The sequence below is a fragment of the Dipteris shenzhenensis genome, chromosome 13 (assembly GCF_047967505.1).
Source record: "Dipteris shenzhenensis isolate YYH24624 ecotype China chromosome 13, Dip_SZ_1.0, whole genome shotgun sequence".
Taxonomy (NCBI): domain Eukaryota; kingdom Viridiplantae; phylum Streptophyta; class Polypodiopsida; order Gleicheniales; family Dipteridaceae; genus Dipteris; species Dipteris shenzhenensis.
Window position 1 is genome coordinate 8,671,938 of NC_141608.1, and position 15,531 is coordinate 8,687,468.

General features: G+C 45.3%; 1 protein-coding gene across 1 annotated transcript in view; it reads right to left on the reverse strand.

The window, feature by feature from the left end:
- Nucleotides 1-376: 376 nt before the first annotated feature.
- Nucleotides 377-15,531, reverse strand: part of LOC147894993 (uncharacterized) — a 31,638-nt gene continuing 16,483 nt past the window's right edge. Inside the window, exons 5-8 of the mRNA XM_087384173.1 lie at nt 1,673-1,807; nt 1,423-1,562; nt 961-1,138; nt 377-867 (exon numbers count right to left, since the gene is read on the reverse strand). Of these exons, the coding sequence (XP_087240299.1) occupies nt 685-867; nt 961-1,138; nt 1,423-1,562; nt 1,673-1,807 (636 nt within the window). The 3' untranslated portion in view covers nt 377-684. The remainder of the gene's footprint in view (nt 868-960; nt 1,139-1,422; nt 1,563-1,672; nt 1,808-15,531) is intronic.

A 15,531-nucleotide genomic window follows, 5' to 3' on the forward strand; every position in this document is an offset into this window, starting at 1 on the left:
AAAATCTCACACTCAAACCAATCTACATTACCCTATTCCACAAATTGGAGCCTCCTCTCTCTATGCCTAGGGCCTACTATATGAGATATTCCTTTCTAATCATGTCCACTTGTTGACTATAATATGAGCCCCAAAGGTGACACAATGACTCCACTTTACTACAACAGATCTCTGAGAACAAAGAGGTGATGGGCCACAATACACCAACCTTTGTCCCACAATCAAAATGGTCCCCACCTGACAGGCAAGTCCTGTCGAATGAAAAGACGTAGGAGCAAGGTAGTCAGATCAATGTGAGTCAGAGGAGCCACCATGTTCTGATTGGAACTAATGTTCGACGAGCATTTTCATCTAGGTATTATCTATGCTCACTTGCTCTTCTTAAACTGCATATGCGTTCACTTTTCTTTCGATTCTAAAAACAGCTTATTTGGTTACACATCAATTCCTTGTCCCCCCTTCAGAGGAGCTCCCCCGCCTCCCATCCCTTGGGAGGCTACAATCTTGAAATATAAACAAAAATCAGCTCTCAATCAAAGAACTGGATAAGGTACATCTCAAAATAATTACTTATGGTACAACGTCTACAATGTTTACCCTCGAAAAAAAGTGTCAAGAGTTGTGAAGTCAATATAAAGGCTGGTACAGCAAGCTGTTATCAAGAAGCTTCAAAAGAAAAAGGGGTTAACTTTGTGTGTGTATGTTGTCGAAGGAGTCAGAACCATAAAAACCATCCCATGGAAGACCAGATGAAGAACTTAAAACTCTAATAGTAGGAATGGATTGCATCAACTTTGAACGTTCTGCCTTGGCTGACTTCCACAAAGAGCGGGAAAGCGCCAAGACAAGTAGGCTTGTCCCATGCATCTGTGTCATTTATGAATAACAGAGAGTCAGTTTCTGACTGCCTTAACATTACCCAGTTATACATGAAAAAAACTTGAGATCTTAAATCAGAACCTGTATGTGCTGAACAATATCCCTAATAGCAGCTGGTGTGATTTTGCATCCTGTGAGATCAAGAACAATAAGGGAATGCCCACAACGAGCCAGAAGTGTTGTAACAGCATAATCATTTATGCTCGTGCAGCCTGGAAGAAGCAGAGCTTTTAAACCCCGACAATGGAACGCGAGTGCCCTGCACATGCAGACCGAAATTCATATTTCTTTGCCAAGTTGATGATTGTGAATGGTTTGAAGCCAGATGAGATAAGCCAGCTGCACAAACTACAAACTCCTTTATGCTGTAGCCAGCTTGTACCACATACTACAAAGTCTTTCCTGCTGCCTCTTTATCTTTCCTTTCTATTTCACTCTATTTGAGCTGCTTTTGCATTAAAATTTCTTTTATATTTCTCAAAATACAAAACAGAGCTATAGAAATACAAAGGTAAGAGCCCGGGTGAAAGGATCCTTAGATACCGAAGAGATGCACTTGACACAGCTGCACAGCCAGCTAGGCTTACGACCTGCAGATCAGGGCACCCCTCTGCAAGGGCTACAGCTCCCCTGTCTGTTACTCTAGCATCACTTTGTACCATACTGTTCACTGACCCATGACCCTGTTTATTTACACAGTCCCACTTAGATGTCAGAACAGCCAGACGACAAAGCGATTGGTATATGTTACATATGTTGGCAGTGCCCCTATGGAGTTATAGCATACCAATACCTCAAAGTGAATCTCACGAAGTTTTGGACAGAAGCGACCGAGCTCAACCAGAATGCGATCAGTCGCGCTTGGCAGGCCTATTCTTTCTAGACCCTTCAATAAGCGCGGAAGCCCAGAGAGAACTACCTCCTCAATCTTCAGGCATTGAAATAAAGTAAATAAGTAACCACATAACCCTTCAGGAGACAGCTACAACAGGTGTCTCAGACAGGCCTGTGCAGCAACATAGTTCGCTTTAAAATAAACCACAATCAATCTCGTGAAATTACAACAGCAGAAGCTGACAATCTGAAGGTACATGCTTTAAAATCCAATTCTGTTCAGCAGCTTCAAGCAACTCCCCCTGACAATATAAAAAAGCAGATTCTATACACATCAAGTTTTAAGAGACAGACAATGAAAACTTAAAATTTCGGACTTTAAACGTAAAGGATGAGGGAGTGTAATCTTGCTGCAATGAAGATGAATAGCTTAAGCAAAACCAGGGAAATGACTGTTAGGATTGCCTGAAAGGCGGTGACTAAAAGCGACCTTCTCTGGAAGCTGTCAATCCCCAATGAAGACAAACATGATCAGCTTGCCACCCCGTCGGAACTAGTCACAAGAAATCAAAGCCAAAACCTCAGCAAACAGCTGGCTTTGTTAAGCAACTACAATCCCCAATTTAGGGGCAAACAAACCAGCAGCCAGCAGGGCCATGCTGTCGGCCAGAATCAGGCTGACCAGCTGGTCTGGCCGACCCAGAACTGGCCGACCAGTTGGCCAGCCCACCGACCAGCTGGCCGACCTCCTGGGTCAGGCCTATAAAAGACTCCCTACCCCCTCACTCTCAGTGGACTGGACCTGCAGCTGCTCCTCACCTCCTCCATCCTTTGCTGCAGCCCCTCCTGCTCCAGATCCCCTCCTGCTCCAAACCAACTCCTCTGTCTCTCTATTCCTCTCCTTCAGATCTAGCCCTGGACCTCCAGCTGCTGCTCCAGATCTGCTCCTGACTGCTGCCTGACAAGCTTCCACATTTCTCCTCTTCATCTGCTGCGATCCTCTCCTACCTCTAGGGCAGCTCCAGCTCTTCATCATCTTCATCATCATCGAGCTACACGGAGGACTGCGTTTCGCTCCCTCTGCTGCTATCTTTTCTACTGTTTCTCTACATGGAATCATCTTTCTAATTCACCTCAGCCACGGTCCTTGAGACACGACGACTTGAGGTTCTTGTATTCAGTTTTTCATATTACCGACAGGCACTATGTTTTTTGAGTTCCGTGTCTGAGTATTGTCTACTTTTTATCGCTCCACTGCAAACCCTATCGTTTCTCTATATGGTATCAGAGCCATGGTGATCTAAAGACCCCAGATCTCTGGTGATCTAAAGATCCTGCTTCTTCAAGGAGGCTATAGGTACGGGGAGCATCACTCCTATGAACATATCAGTTTCCTCTTCATTCCGTTGCGCACTACGGGAGAGACCTCCATCTTCTACTCCCATCCCTCCCGCCCTTTCTAACCTCCATCCTCTATACATCCCTCCCTCCCTTTTCGGTCTCAAGCTTGACCCTCCCTATTCCTTCGAACAAGGAGGTCATGATCCTTCACCTCTACCACCATCGGCATCGACTTCCACAATCTACAAGTTCTCCCTAGGCGGGACCCTTTCTGTTCAAATGTGTCTTGATGACTGTTGTTTCGAATCTTGTCCAGCATGGAGGTGGGGTAGACTCCTCTCTCCCGAGGTCCAAGATCGGGCACACACTGGCTCACTGTTCAGCTACGACCTCTTCCTTTGGCGGAATCCCACCATCTCTGCATTGTCAGTGCTGCTACGAGATATTTGTTCTTTACCTTTGTTTTTCCCTCCACCTTTCGGCGGTGAGAGGGGGTGGCTTATTCTCTCGAGCTTCACAGTGTTCTTATTTCTGCTGATCATACGTGTAACTAAGGCACTTGAGGAAGTGAACAATTCCCTTGCAAGGGCACTCCTCCTGTGACCTTCTCTGCATTTTTGCATTGCATCTCTTGGGCATTTCGCAGGGATAGCCACCGTCGACATCTCGACACGAAGCTCCAAGCACACAATGTCTGCCCCTCCAAATTGGCAATTGAGAGGGGGTGTTAAGCAACTACAATCCCCAATTTAGGGGCAAACAAACCAGCAGCCAACAGGGCCATGCTGTCGGCCAGAATCAGGCTGACCAACTGGTCTAGCCGACCAAGAACTGGCCGACCAGCTGGCCAGCCCACCGACCAACTGGCCGACCAGTTAGCCAGCCCACCGACCAGCTAGCCGACCTCCTGGGTCAGGCCTATAAAAGACTCCCTACCCCCTCACTCTCAGTGGACTGGACCTGCAACTATTCCTCACCTCCTCCATCCTTTGCTGCAGCCCCTCCTGCTCCAAATCCCCTCCTACTCCAGATCTACTCCTGCTCCAGACCAACTCCTCTGTCTCTCTATTCCTCTCCTTCAGATCTAGCCCTGGACCTCCAGCTGCTGCTCCAGATCTACTCCTGACTGCTGCCTGACAAGCTTCCACATTTCTCCTCTTCATCTGCTGCCATTCTCTCCTACCTCTAGGGTAGCTCCAGCTCTTCATCATCTTCGTCATCATCGAGCTACACGGAGGACTGCGTTTCACTCCCTCTACTGCTATCATTTCTATTGTTTCTCTACATGGAATCATCTTTCTGATTCACCTCAGCCACGGTCCCTGAGACATGACGACTTGAGGTTCTTGTATTCAATTTTTCATATTACCGACAGGCACTATGTTTTTTGAGTTCCGTTCTTCAGTTGTGTCTGAGTATTGTCTATTTTTGATCGCTCCACTGCAAACCCTATCGTTTCTCTATAGGCTTTACTTATTCCATCCTCTTATGACTACATACATGCATAACAATATATAACACAACATTCTAATAGAATTTGTTACAACTTTCAGCTTATGGGAAAAACAAATAAGCTCCCCACTGCTCCCTCCTCTCTTGTTGTTAGCACCTGTTGTACCCTTTCTCTGCTCCTTTCCCACTCCTCAATTGATTTACTCTTCCTGTTAGAAAGGTCAACTCCCCATCTGTAAGCCCCCATATGAGGAGATCGTGGGGGAGGGAGACCTAGGGCAGGATGTGCCCAAGAGAAAAGAAGAGAGAGATCATGTACCTGGAGGCATCAAAGTGGCTGCAACACATGTTGCCTTTGTGCAGGGGAGATGGCGGGGGCAGCCTTGGATCTGCCCTGGCAAGAGGATTCTGATGAGCAACAAGATGGCGGGGTATCCCGGGGTACAGAAGCCTACATGGCGAGCTACTTGGCGAGGTTTGTGGGCAGGCACAAGGCCTGCAAAACAAGGCCTGCAACATGCTCTGGAACTGGCGCAATGAAGACAAGTGTGCATCAGCACGGTCGGCCTGTGAAGATAGGCTGGTTGGGCTGGGTATAGCCAGCCAACCAGGCCTAGTTATGGACTGGGGAATGGACTGGACCCTGTATAAGCATATGGGCATGGCCCTGCCCTTAAATAGGGCTGGGCCGGCTGGTCGGCTGGCGGGGGTTTCCATTTTCCGAGCAAAAACCCCCAAGCGACAAGCAGACAAAAGGTAGAGGGGTCAAAATATATAGGCTCAAGTCATTTTTAAGAAGCAAAAAAATCCAAATTATTTCAAGGAATATGTAAGTAAATATGAAATACTAATAAATAGATATAGATACAAATATACCTTTATATAATATACATATATAATGTCCAAGTGGTGACTTATTCTATCACTTTCAAAAATCCTTTCTTTTCCTTTCACCATTGGTTGGATCATGAAATTTTGAGCAAATATCCTCTTTATAGTTCCTCAGGATGACCTAAGAAAATAATATAATACTTTTTTAATAGACCCTCTAAGTGTATTTTTCCATAGGAATATGGTTTCAAGAGCTTGCCCCCCAACCCTATTCCGCCGGCGGAATACCCTTGGAGAGCCTATGCAGAAGGCGTCGTAACTTTTGCTCCTTATCTCAGACTGAGGAGCTGTAAAAAGGAAAAATGTTCAAAATTTCATGATCTATGCAATGGTAGGCTTAAAATTATACTTTTGATAGTTATAAAAGATAAAAAGTAAAAATTTCAAGATGTATATGAGAGTTACAACTTCTCCCTAATTCATATTATGGTAGGAAGGAGTTCAATAGAGACCACATTTCCTTAAAAGTACTTAGGTTTGGGGAATTGGGAATATTTTAAAAATTCGTTCCTTGTCTTCCCATATTTGATAATGTATTAGAGATTAATTTATGATCGATTATAATGGCCTCAAGTATGAGGTTTCCAATATCTTTTTCCTACTCATCCAAGGAATATGGTATACATTGTTATATGAGAGCTTCAAATATGGGATTGCTAAAGATTAGGGAAACTCTTTTAAATTGATTTAATTACCATAATCCTCAAAAGAGAGTATGGTAGGGAGGTATTTATAGGAGTTTCTAAAGTGTTCACTATTTGTTCATATATAGATGATGTTCTCTAAAATGAGGGTTATAATGAAAAATAAGTAAGTATATGGTTCCATGAATGAGAAATTAAGAAAGAATTGTATATTCCTTTGAGAAATATACAAGCATGGTTGGTGTCAAAAATTATCACTCAGACTTTTCTGCTCGTAGGTTTTTGCTCGGAAAGTGTGCACATCCGTCGGCTAGCCAACCAGGTCGGCCAACACACAGCCCTAGAGAAGTGACCACAGCCCAATAAATAGGGGCCTGTGGGGTCGATTTTTTGACAGACTGGTCAGTCAGATCCAGGGTGCTGGTCGGTCACTTTTTGGCAAGCCTGGGGCCTATATAAAGAGGACCTCCAGGCCCTCATAAGACATCACGTTTAGCAGCAGAGATGTCAATTTCAGAAGCCTCTTCAGCCCCTTCTCTCCCTTCCTCCTCCCCCAGATTTCTTTCTTTCACCATCCCTAACTTTGGAGAGTCTAGGAAACTGGATGGAACAAACTACCCTATTTGGAAGGTGAAGATCCAGAGTCATTTAGTGGCTCAAAAGCTGTGGAAACTGACAACGGGAGTCGAGGGGAAGCTGAAGGATATGGTGGACAACAGGGGAAGATACTCATACCATTAGATGGAGAGGACCTCAAAGCTTGGTAAGATAGAGATGCCCATGCCCTGGCATTGATCATAGGGACTACGGCAGACTCTGTGCCTCCTCACATCCAGATGGCCGACACGTCAGTAGAGGCATGAAGGATCTGTACAAGACAGATGACACATCCTGGATCTTGCTTCTTCAGCATCAGCTCTACAACTTGGATATGGATGAGGGAGATTCGGTATGACCACTTGACGAAGGTCAAGGAGGTAAGGGATCAACTAGCATCGGTTGATTAGAATGTGGACTCGTGCCAACGGCCTTGATGGTACTAAGGAGGCTACCACAGAGTTTCAAAAGCTTCGCTTCGACTGTGACAGCAGGACACAGGACCAAACCTCTGACTTTCAAGGAGTTGCGTCCATTACTGCTCCAGGAAGAAGCTAGGGAGAAGCTCTACAACAACGACAAAGATGACAAGGCGTTGCTGGCAAAGAATTAACGGTGACAAGTCCAAGAAGGATGACTCGGATGACGAAGACACTTCCAAGAAGAAGAAGAAGAAGTGCTTCCATTGTGACACGCTAGGCCATTTTGCAAAGGAATGTAGAAAGAAGGCAGCGACGGTTCAGAAAAGCAAGGAGGAGTCCGACTCAAATTCAGAGGGTGACACAAAAGCCAAAGCTAACGTGGTAATCGAAGAACTGTTCTTGGTGACATCTCCGTGTATTACTGAGGTCAAATATGCCGACCTAGAAACCACAGTGATAACGTCTGACATTGAGATGTGGGTCGACGAGGAGTGAGAGACCTTTGTGAAGGTGAAGGACAGCATGGAGTACTTGGTATCTTCGAGGTACGTAGCTATTGATACTGATATGAGGGTGGATTTCATGCAGTGCCCTAGGGTTTCATGTTCACATGGTTGCTGTCATTCAGAAGGGGACAGTACAAGATTACACTGGTTATTGGTATGTGCCTCAATGAGGTGCATGGTTTGCTTTCAAAGCAAGCGCACAGGCCATACGACGATCTGGTATCTACTTGATGTTCTTAATATGAGCCTTTATAGCATGCTGTGGAGAGACTCTGCTCTTCATATGTCTCAAGTAATGCGAGATTGGAAGGAATTGGCCTTCTTCAAATACAGCAGGGGAAGTGTGGGTGCTTCTTCAAATCTCGGACACAGATTGCTGGAAGGTGATGGACAAGGTGTACTGAAGCCAGAAGAGTACCTGCTTGAGAGCTCAGTGAGAGTTCGTGGTCCAGGTTATTTGGAGATATTCTTTGTTGCGGACCTTGCCAAAGGAAGGACAGGTTGAGACAGACCCTCAGCGCATGGTGCCTGGAAGACTCCAGATTGTTCACTCATTTTGAGGGGGACAACTGGAAGATCGTGGCGCCTAGATTGCTCGAGTTCGAAGGCGGGAATGTGACTGAAGGGGGTCGTGCAGGGAGGTGCTACCAAAGATGGACCTATGTACCAGGATGGTGTGCGGAAGCGGAACCAGACCTGGTGGAGCAGGAGCCACAGGATGAAAAGCCAGGAAAAGATTTCCACATCAAAATGTTCCAGAGGACTACGACCAGGGAGGCGTTACTGGAGCATCATCATCAACGTGTTGGCATTGACCCGAGATGTGTCGGTGAGAGGGGGTGTTGAAAAGGTCACCTCCCCATCTGTAAGCCCCCATATGAGAAGATCGTGGGGGAGGGATACCTAGGGCCTGCAGGATGTGCCCAAGAGAAAAGAAGCGAGAGATCATGTACCTGGAGGCATAAAAGTGGCTGCAACACATGTTGACTTTGTGCAGGGGAGATGGCGGGGGCAGCATGCCTTGGATCTGCCCTGGCAAGAGGATTCTGATGAGCAGTAAGATGGCAGGGTATCCCAGGGTACAGAAGCCTACATGACGAGCTATTTGTCCAGGTTTGTGGGCAGGCACAAGGCCTGCAACATGCTGTGGAAATGGCGCAACGAAGACAGGTGTGCAGCAGCAGGGTCGGCCTGTGAGGATAGGCTGGTTGGGCTGTATAGCCAGCCAACCAGGCCTGGTTATGGGCTGGGCAATGGACTGGCCCCTGCATAAGCATATGGGCATGGCCCTGCCCTTAAATAGGGCTGCGCTGGCTGGTCGGCCAGCAGACAGCCCTAGAGAAGTATATATACCTTTGTAAGACTAGAATAAGTCCAATCATACAAATTTAGATTTTTTCGTTGTTCTAAAGATCAAAAATCTATACAGAAAATAAAAGAGAAAATGAAAGAGAAGAAAAAAAGAGGTAAACAAAAACTTTTATGAAAAACAAAAGGAAGACATACTTGGCAAGCAAAGCAACACTTATGTCGTCATCAGTGCCCAAGCATAAGTAGCTATACTGGGTTTCTAAAGACCCGCGGAGTCTCTTGGCCAGCAGACAGCCCTAGAGAAGTGCCCATAGCCCAATAAATAGGGGCCTGTGGGGTCGGTTTTTTGGCAGACTGGTCGGCCAGATCCAAGGTGCTGGTCGGTCATTTTTTGGCAGGCCTGGGGCCTATATAAAGAGGGCCTCCAGGCCCTCATAAGACATCACTTGCAGCAGCAGTTCAGGGAGGAGCAGAAGGAGCAGCAGACCAGCAACCTATGAGCCTACGTCCAGGAGGACACAGAAGCTGGAGAGCTGCAGACCTAGCTCAGAAGAGGTGCTGCCCACCTAGACTGATACACAGGCAGTAAGGTGGAGAGGATCATTCAGGACAGAGAGTCCACCTAAGCTAGAGGTGGAGCACACGGGCTCGAGTCTAGAGATATCCGGCAGATAGTAGAAGACTGAAGTACCATGTGGTAAGATCAAAGGACCACGCTCTGGTGGGACTTTGGATCGATCTCTCTTTTGTTGTGTCCATAGTTTTGGACGGAAATATCTTGTTTTGGTAGCTTCTATATCTGGCTGGATTATTGTCTATTGATGAGTCTGGACATCTATGTGATGCACATAAGTTAAATAAGTTTGTGATTCCACTCCCCACACACTGTGTGAGCTCCTGGGCTATTCTATCAGTCTTCGCTGTGCGTACCCTCTGATGATCGATTTCTAACAGTTCCTTCTCACTTCTTCCCACTCCTCTCCCTTATAGGTCACCTGTCATGAGAAAAAACCTGCCTGCCTTCTCTTATCACTAAGAAACAAATAAGCTCCCCACCACTCTTGCTGCTTTCACCCTGTTGAACCCTTTCTCTGCCCTTTTCCCACTTCTCGAATGCTCTCCTCCCTTTCTTCCCACTTCCCTCCCCCCCTGAAGGTCAACTCTCATGAGAAGAAAGCTGCCCACTCTCTTCCCAACTGACACACATAGGTATTCTTGTTCCTGGCCATTACCAGCTTTTATTTTAAATGCAGAGAGCAAACTCTCTTCCAATCGAGACAGCTCTCTACTTTTTCCAGCTGTGCTCCCTTCTTTTGGTTTTGTAGGGCTGTTGTTATAACCCCAAGGTAATGTCAAGCAAGGGACCCTTTAAAAGAGGTCTAGTGAGGCTAGAGAGGTCCAAATTCATCTTTGAAAAGGTAGTGGTGCCGACCTAGGATCTCATAGTGCAACTTTCAGTCTATACCCAGTGTGCAGGTGTTCTTAAGTTAGGGACACCCCTAGATAGACCCATATATGAGAGAGGAGGGCTTGTTTGAGGGGATCCCACAGGGTGGACTCCTTAGGAGACCAGGACCTAGAACAAGTGTATGCCTAGTCTGGCCCACCGGTAGGATTGGTGGACTCTAATGGTATTGGACACCGGGGTTGTGTGGATGTGGCTTTGTGCTTGGCTACATCACGCTTCGAGGGTGATCCTTTATACTAGACCTATAGCTCGGTGAAGAGCTCACTAGCTCCCCCAAGTTGGTCTTTACTAATGCTTGGTGACTTTGCAAATTTTGGAGCATCAAAGATTGGTCTTGCTTTCCAGTTTGGTCTACGTGCATGTTCAAGTTGGTATCAGAGCCACTATGTAACTTGAATGTGGGTGATTCATCTCATATGAGTGGAGATTTGTCTGTGAATATTTGTGCCCTCCTAGTAAAAGTTCTTCTTATCAAATGCAGTGTTTTGTGTGTGTGGTGAAGAAGGGTGATTCGTTACATGCGCATAAATTCTTCTTCTACAACCAGTGCAATTCCATATCTACCATTGAATGTCATCTCAATTCTGCCTCCTCATCTGCAGGCCAATTGTGTGGATTCTTCTGAATTCCTCTCAAGTTCCAGTTCAAATGCAAGTGGGTAGTATGATGCAAGTGTTGACTGTGCAGTCAACAGTTTTGGCACACCCAATGGACTGGAAGCCATGCGAATAAAAGACGAACCTTGATGGATTTGGGTATAAGTTCAGAAAAGCCCAATCCCTCATGATGTCTCGGAGTAGGGTAAATATTAAGAGTGAATATTTGCGTAATGGTGAATCTAGAAGCTTCTCCAAGTTGGGGGGCCTAACATTTAGAGCTTAAAATTTGCTAAATTAACCCAAAAATTAACATAACTTCCTCATAGGAAGTCCAAATTTAGCCCTCCAAGTACTCAAATCGATCGGCATAAATCATCCAATGCCATCAATAAGGTTAAAATTCTCAAATTCTAGCCTATAAAACCTGTGTGAACTTTAAGTGTACTTAAACCCATTGAAACCTTGAAAATGGTAGCCTGGGCTAATATTTGTAACTCTACCCTAGGAAAGAATCGCCCAATGACCTACACTTCCATAGCTCTATAGGAGAAAGATTCACCCAATGATCTACAATTCCATAACTACGCTACCCTCTTAAAAGTTACCCTGGCTCTGAGTGGGCAGCGAACAGGAATGCCAAAGAGGATGCTGCTGTGAATAGGCACATTTACAAAGGCCTAGGGCAAATGACTCCCCCAATCCGGAACATTAGAAGAAAAAAATGGAGCATCCCTCAAGTACACAAGTGGAGTGATAAGAGTTGGCAATGAAACATCCTTTACCATAGGTACAGCTGGAATGGACCGCCATTAGATAGTTAAACCTTCCAAAAACGGCACAATTTGCACAAAGACTGAGATGACTGCTCCGAAATAACTTGAGATTCAAGAACATGACACCCACCTCCCGACTCTGCTGGAAAGACATATGGCACATCCAGAAGCAAAGTGCAAGCTATAAGATCCTGCTCCATTGAGCATGTCAACTTTCCAATTACATCAAAAAAGGGTGCGAAAAAGTACTGTTGGTAATGAAGGAGGACCCAAATAAGTAATATATATGGATGAAAATCCAAAACAGCATGGGCAAAACTGTTGGTAATGAAGGAGGACCCAAATAAGTAATATATATGGATGAAAATCCAAATAAGTAATATATATGGATGAAAATCCAAAACAGCATGGGCACGAGGGTACCTACACGGAAGCATGCTACTTTGCCCCCAGAAGCTCATTATTTGGGAACACGGGAGGCTATAAAGTAAGACACACAAGGGGTCCAATGTAGTAGGCTTCCTTGTGATAGCCCACAAATCATTAACACAAGATCCCCAGAATCTGACCACAGGGCATTGGTCCTCACTTTAAAGGACATGGGGATTAAAGAAGCAAACAAAGGGAACAAAGCAGACAGTCTATGCATGGATTACAGCAATTCACACAAATACAACATGAACTGGAAAAAGAAATAAGCGTACACGATGGGGAGGGGGGGGAGAACTTCAAACAAGGCAATAGGAGAAATAAAGTGATGCTCTGCGAAAGCTGGTAGAGAGAGCAGTGAGAAGACAATCAGATGACTCAAAGGAGAAAGGAAGGTTCATAGAGAGCAGCAATTCGAGCAATTTAAAAAGCACAAAAAAGATCCCAGAGCATTTTTCAGAAGACTGCATGACAAAAAATTCCAAACGGGAGAAACAAAATGGGACGGCATGGTAATATTAATCAAGACTGAAGGAGCTATAAAAGAGGACGACAGAGAACAGAATCAAAAGTTTGCTATACAAGTAAAGGGTAATGTCTTCAAAATGGAAGCCAATCAAATCAGTTTAAAGAAGCTATCAAATGGAAAAGCAGCAGACCTACATTGTCTAACGGCAGAGATGCTCAAAGGGGGAGGCCAAAAGACGAAGGAAGTGCTCACATGCACAATTTAAAAGCACTGGAGGAAGTATTCCTAGAAGAGTGGCTGCCCAATAAAATAGTACCCCTTTTCAAAGGAGGGGATAAAAAGGCAAGGAATTACAAAACAGCAATGGCGTGTAGTTTAATGGCCAAGTTTTACGGGACAGTTCTAAAGCAAAAAATCAGAAAATCGGCAGAGGAAAATGGAACCACATCCCCCTCACAAGTCAGTTACAAACCAAAGCATTCCACAATCGACCATATCATTACAATAAGGGCAGTACAAAAATAATGCATTGTCCTATTGCCTTGTCGATTTCAAGAAACACTTGCAAGGGACACATAATGGAAAAGAATAACAAAACTGATCATCCCACATGAGAAAGATAGCTGAATTAGTTAGGTCTGCAGTAGACAAGCCGAAGTTGATGAATAGATTCAAATAAGTAGTGACATTGTTATGCTCTAGCCGAGATAGCATGACCTCGGATAGATCGGTGGGCATTTTCTCTTAGATGACCAACTTTTGTAATAGCTAATGTGCGTAATTGAAATGGTCAAGAGAAGTAACTGCCAAGGTCCTAGGTGAGGGCGGAATGGCATTGACTAGATAGTTCTAAGTGCTAAGGCCTAGGTGCACCTAAATGTGCAATAATGCCAAGGGGCAAGTGGTTTTTAATGTGCCCCAAGAGAGGGGTAAAAAAGGTGCACCAAGTGGAGAGGCTAAATTGATGACATTTGGCAAGGAGAACTATCTAGGGAATTGAGGGTCTCATGGATAGGTATGAATGAAATAACGTAGGGATCTGACGATTTACTATCCTTGAGAATAGGCTGGGTGGTATAACAGATCGCCATCGCCCGTGATTGTTTCAACAACGAGTAGAGATTCAGGCAGCAGATCAAAACATGGATAGGTAACGTAAGGGCAAGAAGCCAAGAAGTGAAAGTAGGTGACAATTGGTATCAGAGCCAGATTAGAGGATGAAAGGGATGCGTGATCTACGACGAAATAGGTGAAGGCGTAGGATAATGGGTTGCGGGACCTTCTTTAATCGGAACCTGTTCTCAGAAAAAGGCACGGCTTTCGTCAACTACAAACGCCTCATGACCTTCACGGAGCTCGTCACTGGTCGCAGGAGTCTCCGTTTTGCCCGTCAACCTGGTGATCATCTTGCGTAGCACTTCCTTCGTGTCAAGTAAGGAATTTGCGACGGATCTTTAGTTCTGCTGTGACCTCCCGATATCATTGGACGGAACTGATCGGCACTAGGTGAGGCTACGTAGAGATAGACAGAAAGCAGGTTCGGAGCAACCGTCGGCACCCCTGCGTGCGAAAATAAAAGGCGACCGGGTCTTATGAAACATTGAAAATAATGAACGCTGAACTTAGGACAACGTAGCGGTTCGGCAGTCGACGGGTTTTTCTAATTAGTATCAGGTGGACGAGGATTAGCGCAGGGTGGCTGTAGGTGGACTCGAAAACCATGTTGGAGCCTAGCTGCATCAAAGAGCCAAGTTGGGTCGTACCTACGAATAGCTGGAGCAGCCGGGATCGTCGCAAAGATCAGGGAGCCCTTTCTTTCCGTGCAGTTTTTTTTGTTCTCATATGGTCCTGTGATTTCTGCACTATAGAAGAGAAAAAAAAAACAGGGAAGCAGAAGTGAAGGGTGTATATATATTGGTTATTTGGGTTTATTTTTATTTTATTTTTATTTTTATTTTATTTTTTTAAAACCCCATCTTCCACTGTGAACCTATGGAAGCAGAAGGGCAAAATTCAAGGGCGAATCCTAGTCAGTCTAGAGTGCAGTCTACACAACAGATGTCACATCATGCAGCACCTACATTGATTGGTAAAATTTCGATATTAGAGGATGCTTTACAGCAGATTATGAACCAGCAGCTTCAAGTGAATGCTGGTCAAAATGAGATCAGGGAGATGGTGCAAGCCTTGTCGGCTAGACCGTCTAGGATTGATAAGGGCAAAGCTCTAGCAGAGCCAGAGCCCAGTATACATTCCTTAGAGCGCGCAAGGGTCAAAGTGCCTAATATCGCTAATTATAGACCGGAGAAGTACACTGGTCGGATGACCGAGCACAGCTCTGATGTGATCGAGGTTTGGTTACACAAGTGGGAAGAAGCCTTCGCCATTTGTGAGATTAGATCCGATCTAAAGAAAATCCGTGAGGCCACACACCTGTTTATTGAGGCAGCGGACAGATGGTGGATAAAGCAACAGAAGGATCAAGTTGCTCCAACCACCTGGGAAGGGTTTAAAGCTGAATTCAAGAAACACTTTCTTCCACCTGATGAAGAATCCCGAGCTTGGGATGCTTATAGAAATCTTCGTCAGAGGAGTCTGTCAGTGGCAGAGTACACTGACAAATTCAGGGAATGTGTCATGAAAATAACAGACCCTCTCCCTATGTCGGTTCAGTTAAAAGACTATATCTATGGACTGAACGACAAGATCAAAATGGAAGTTCGGGCTAAGTATGTGACTACATTAGATGAATCTATAGCAGTAGCCCTGAACTATGAGGATGCCAGAGGTAGATCTGGTGGATTTGTGCAGGCAGGGACTCAGTATGAGTACCCGAAAAAAGGGGGATTTCCGAGAAAATGGGTTTCAAAGACAAGTGTCTCGCAGCCAAGTGGCCAAACCAAGCAGGTGAAGCCG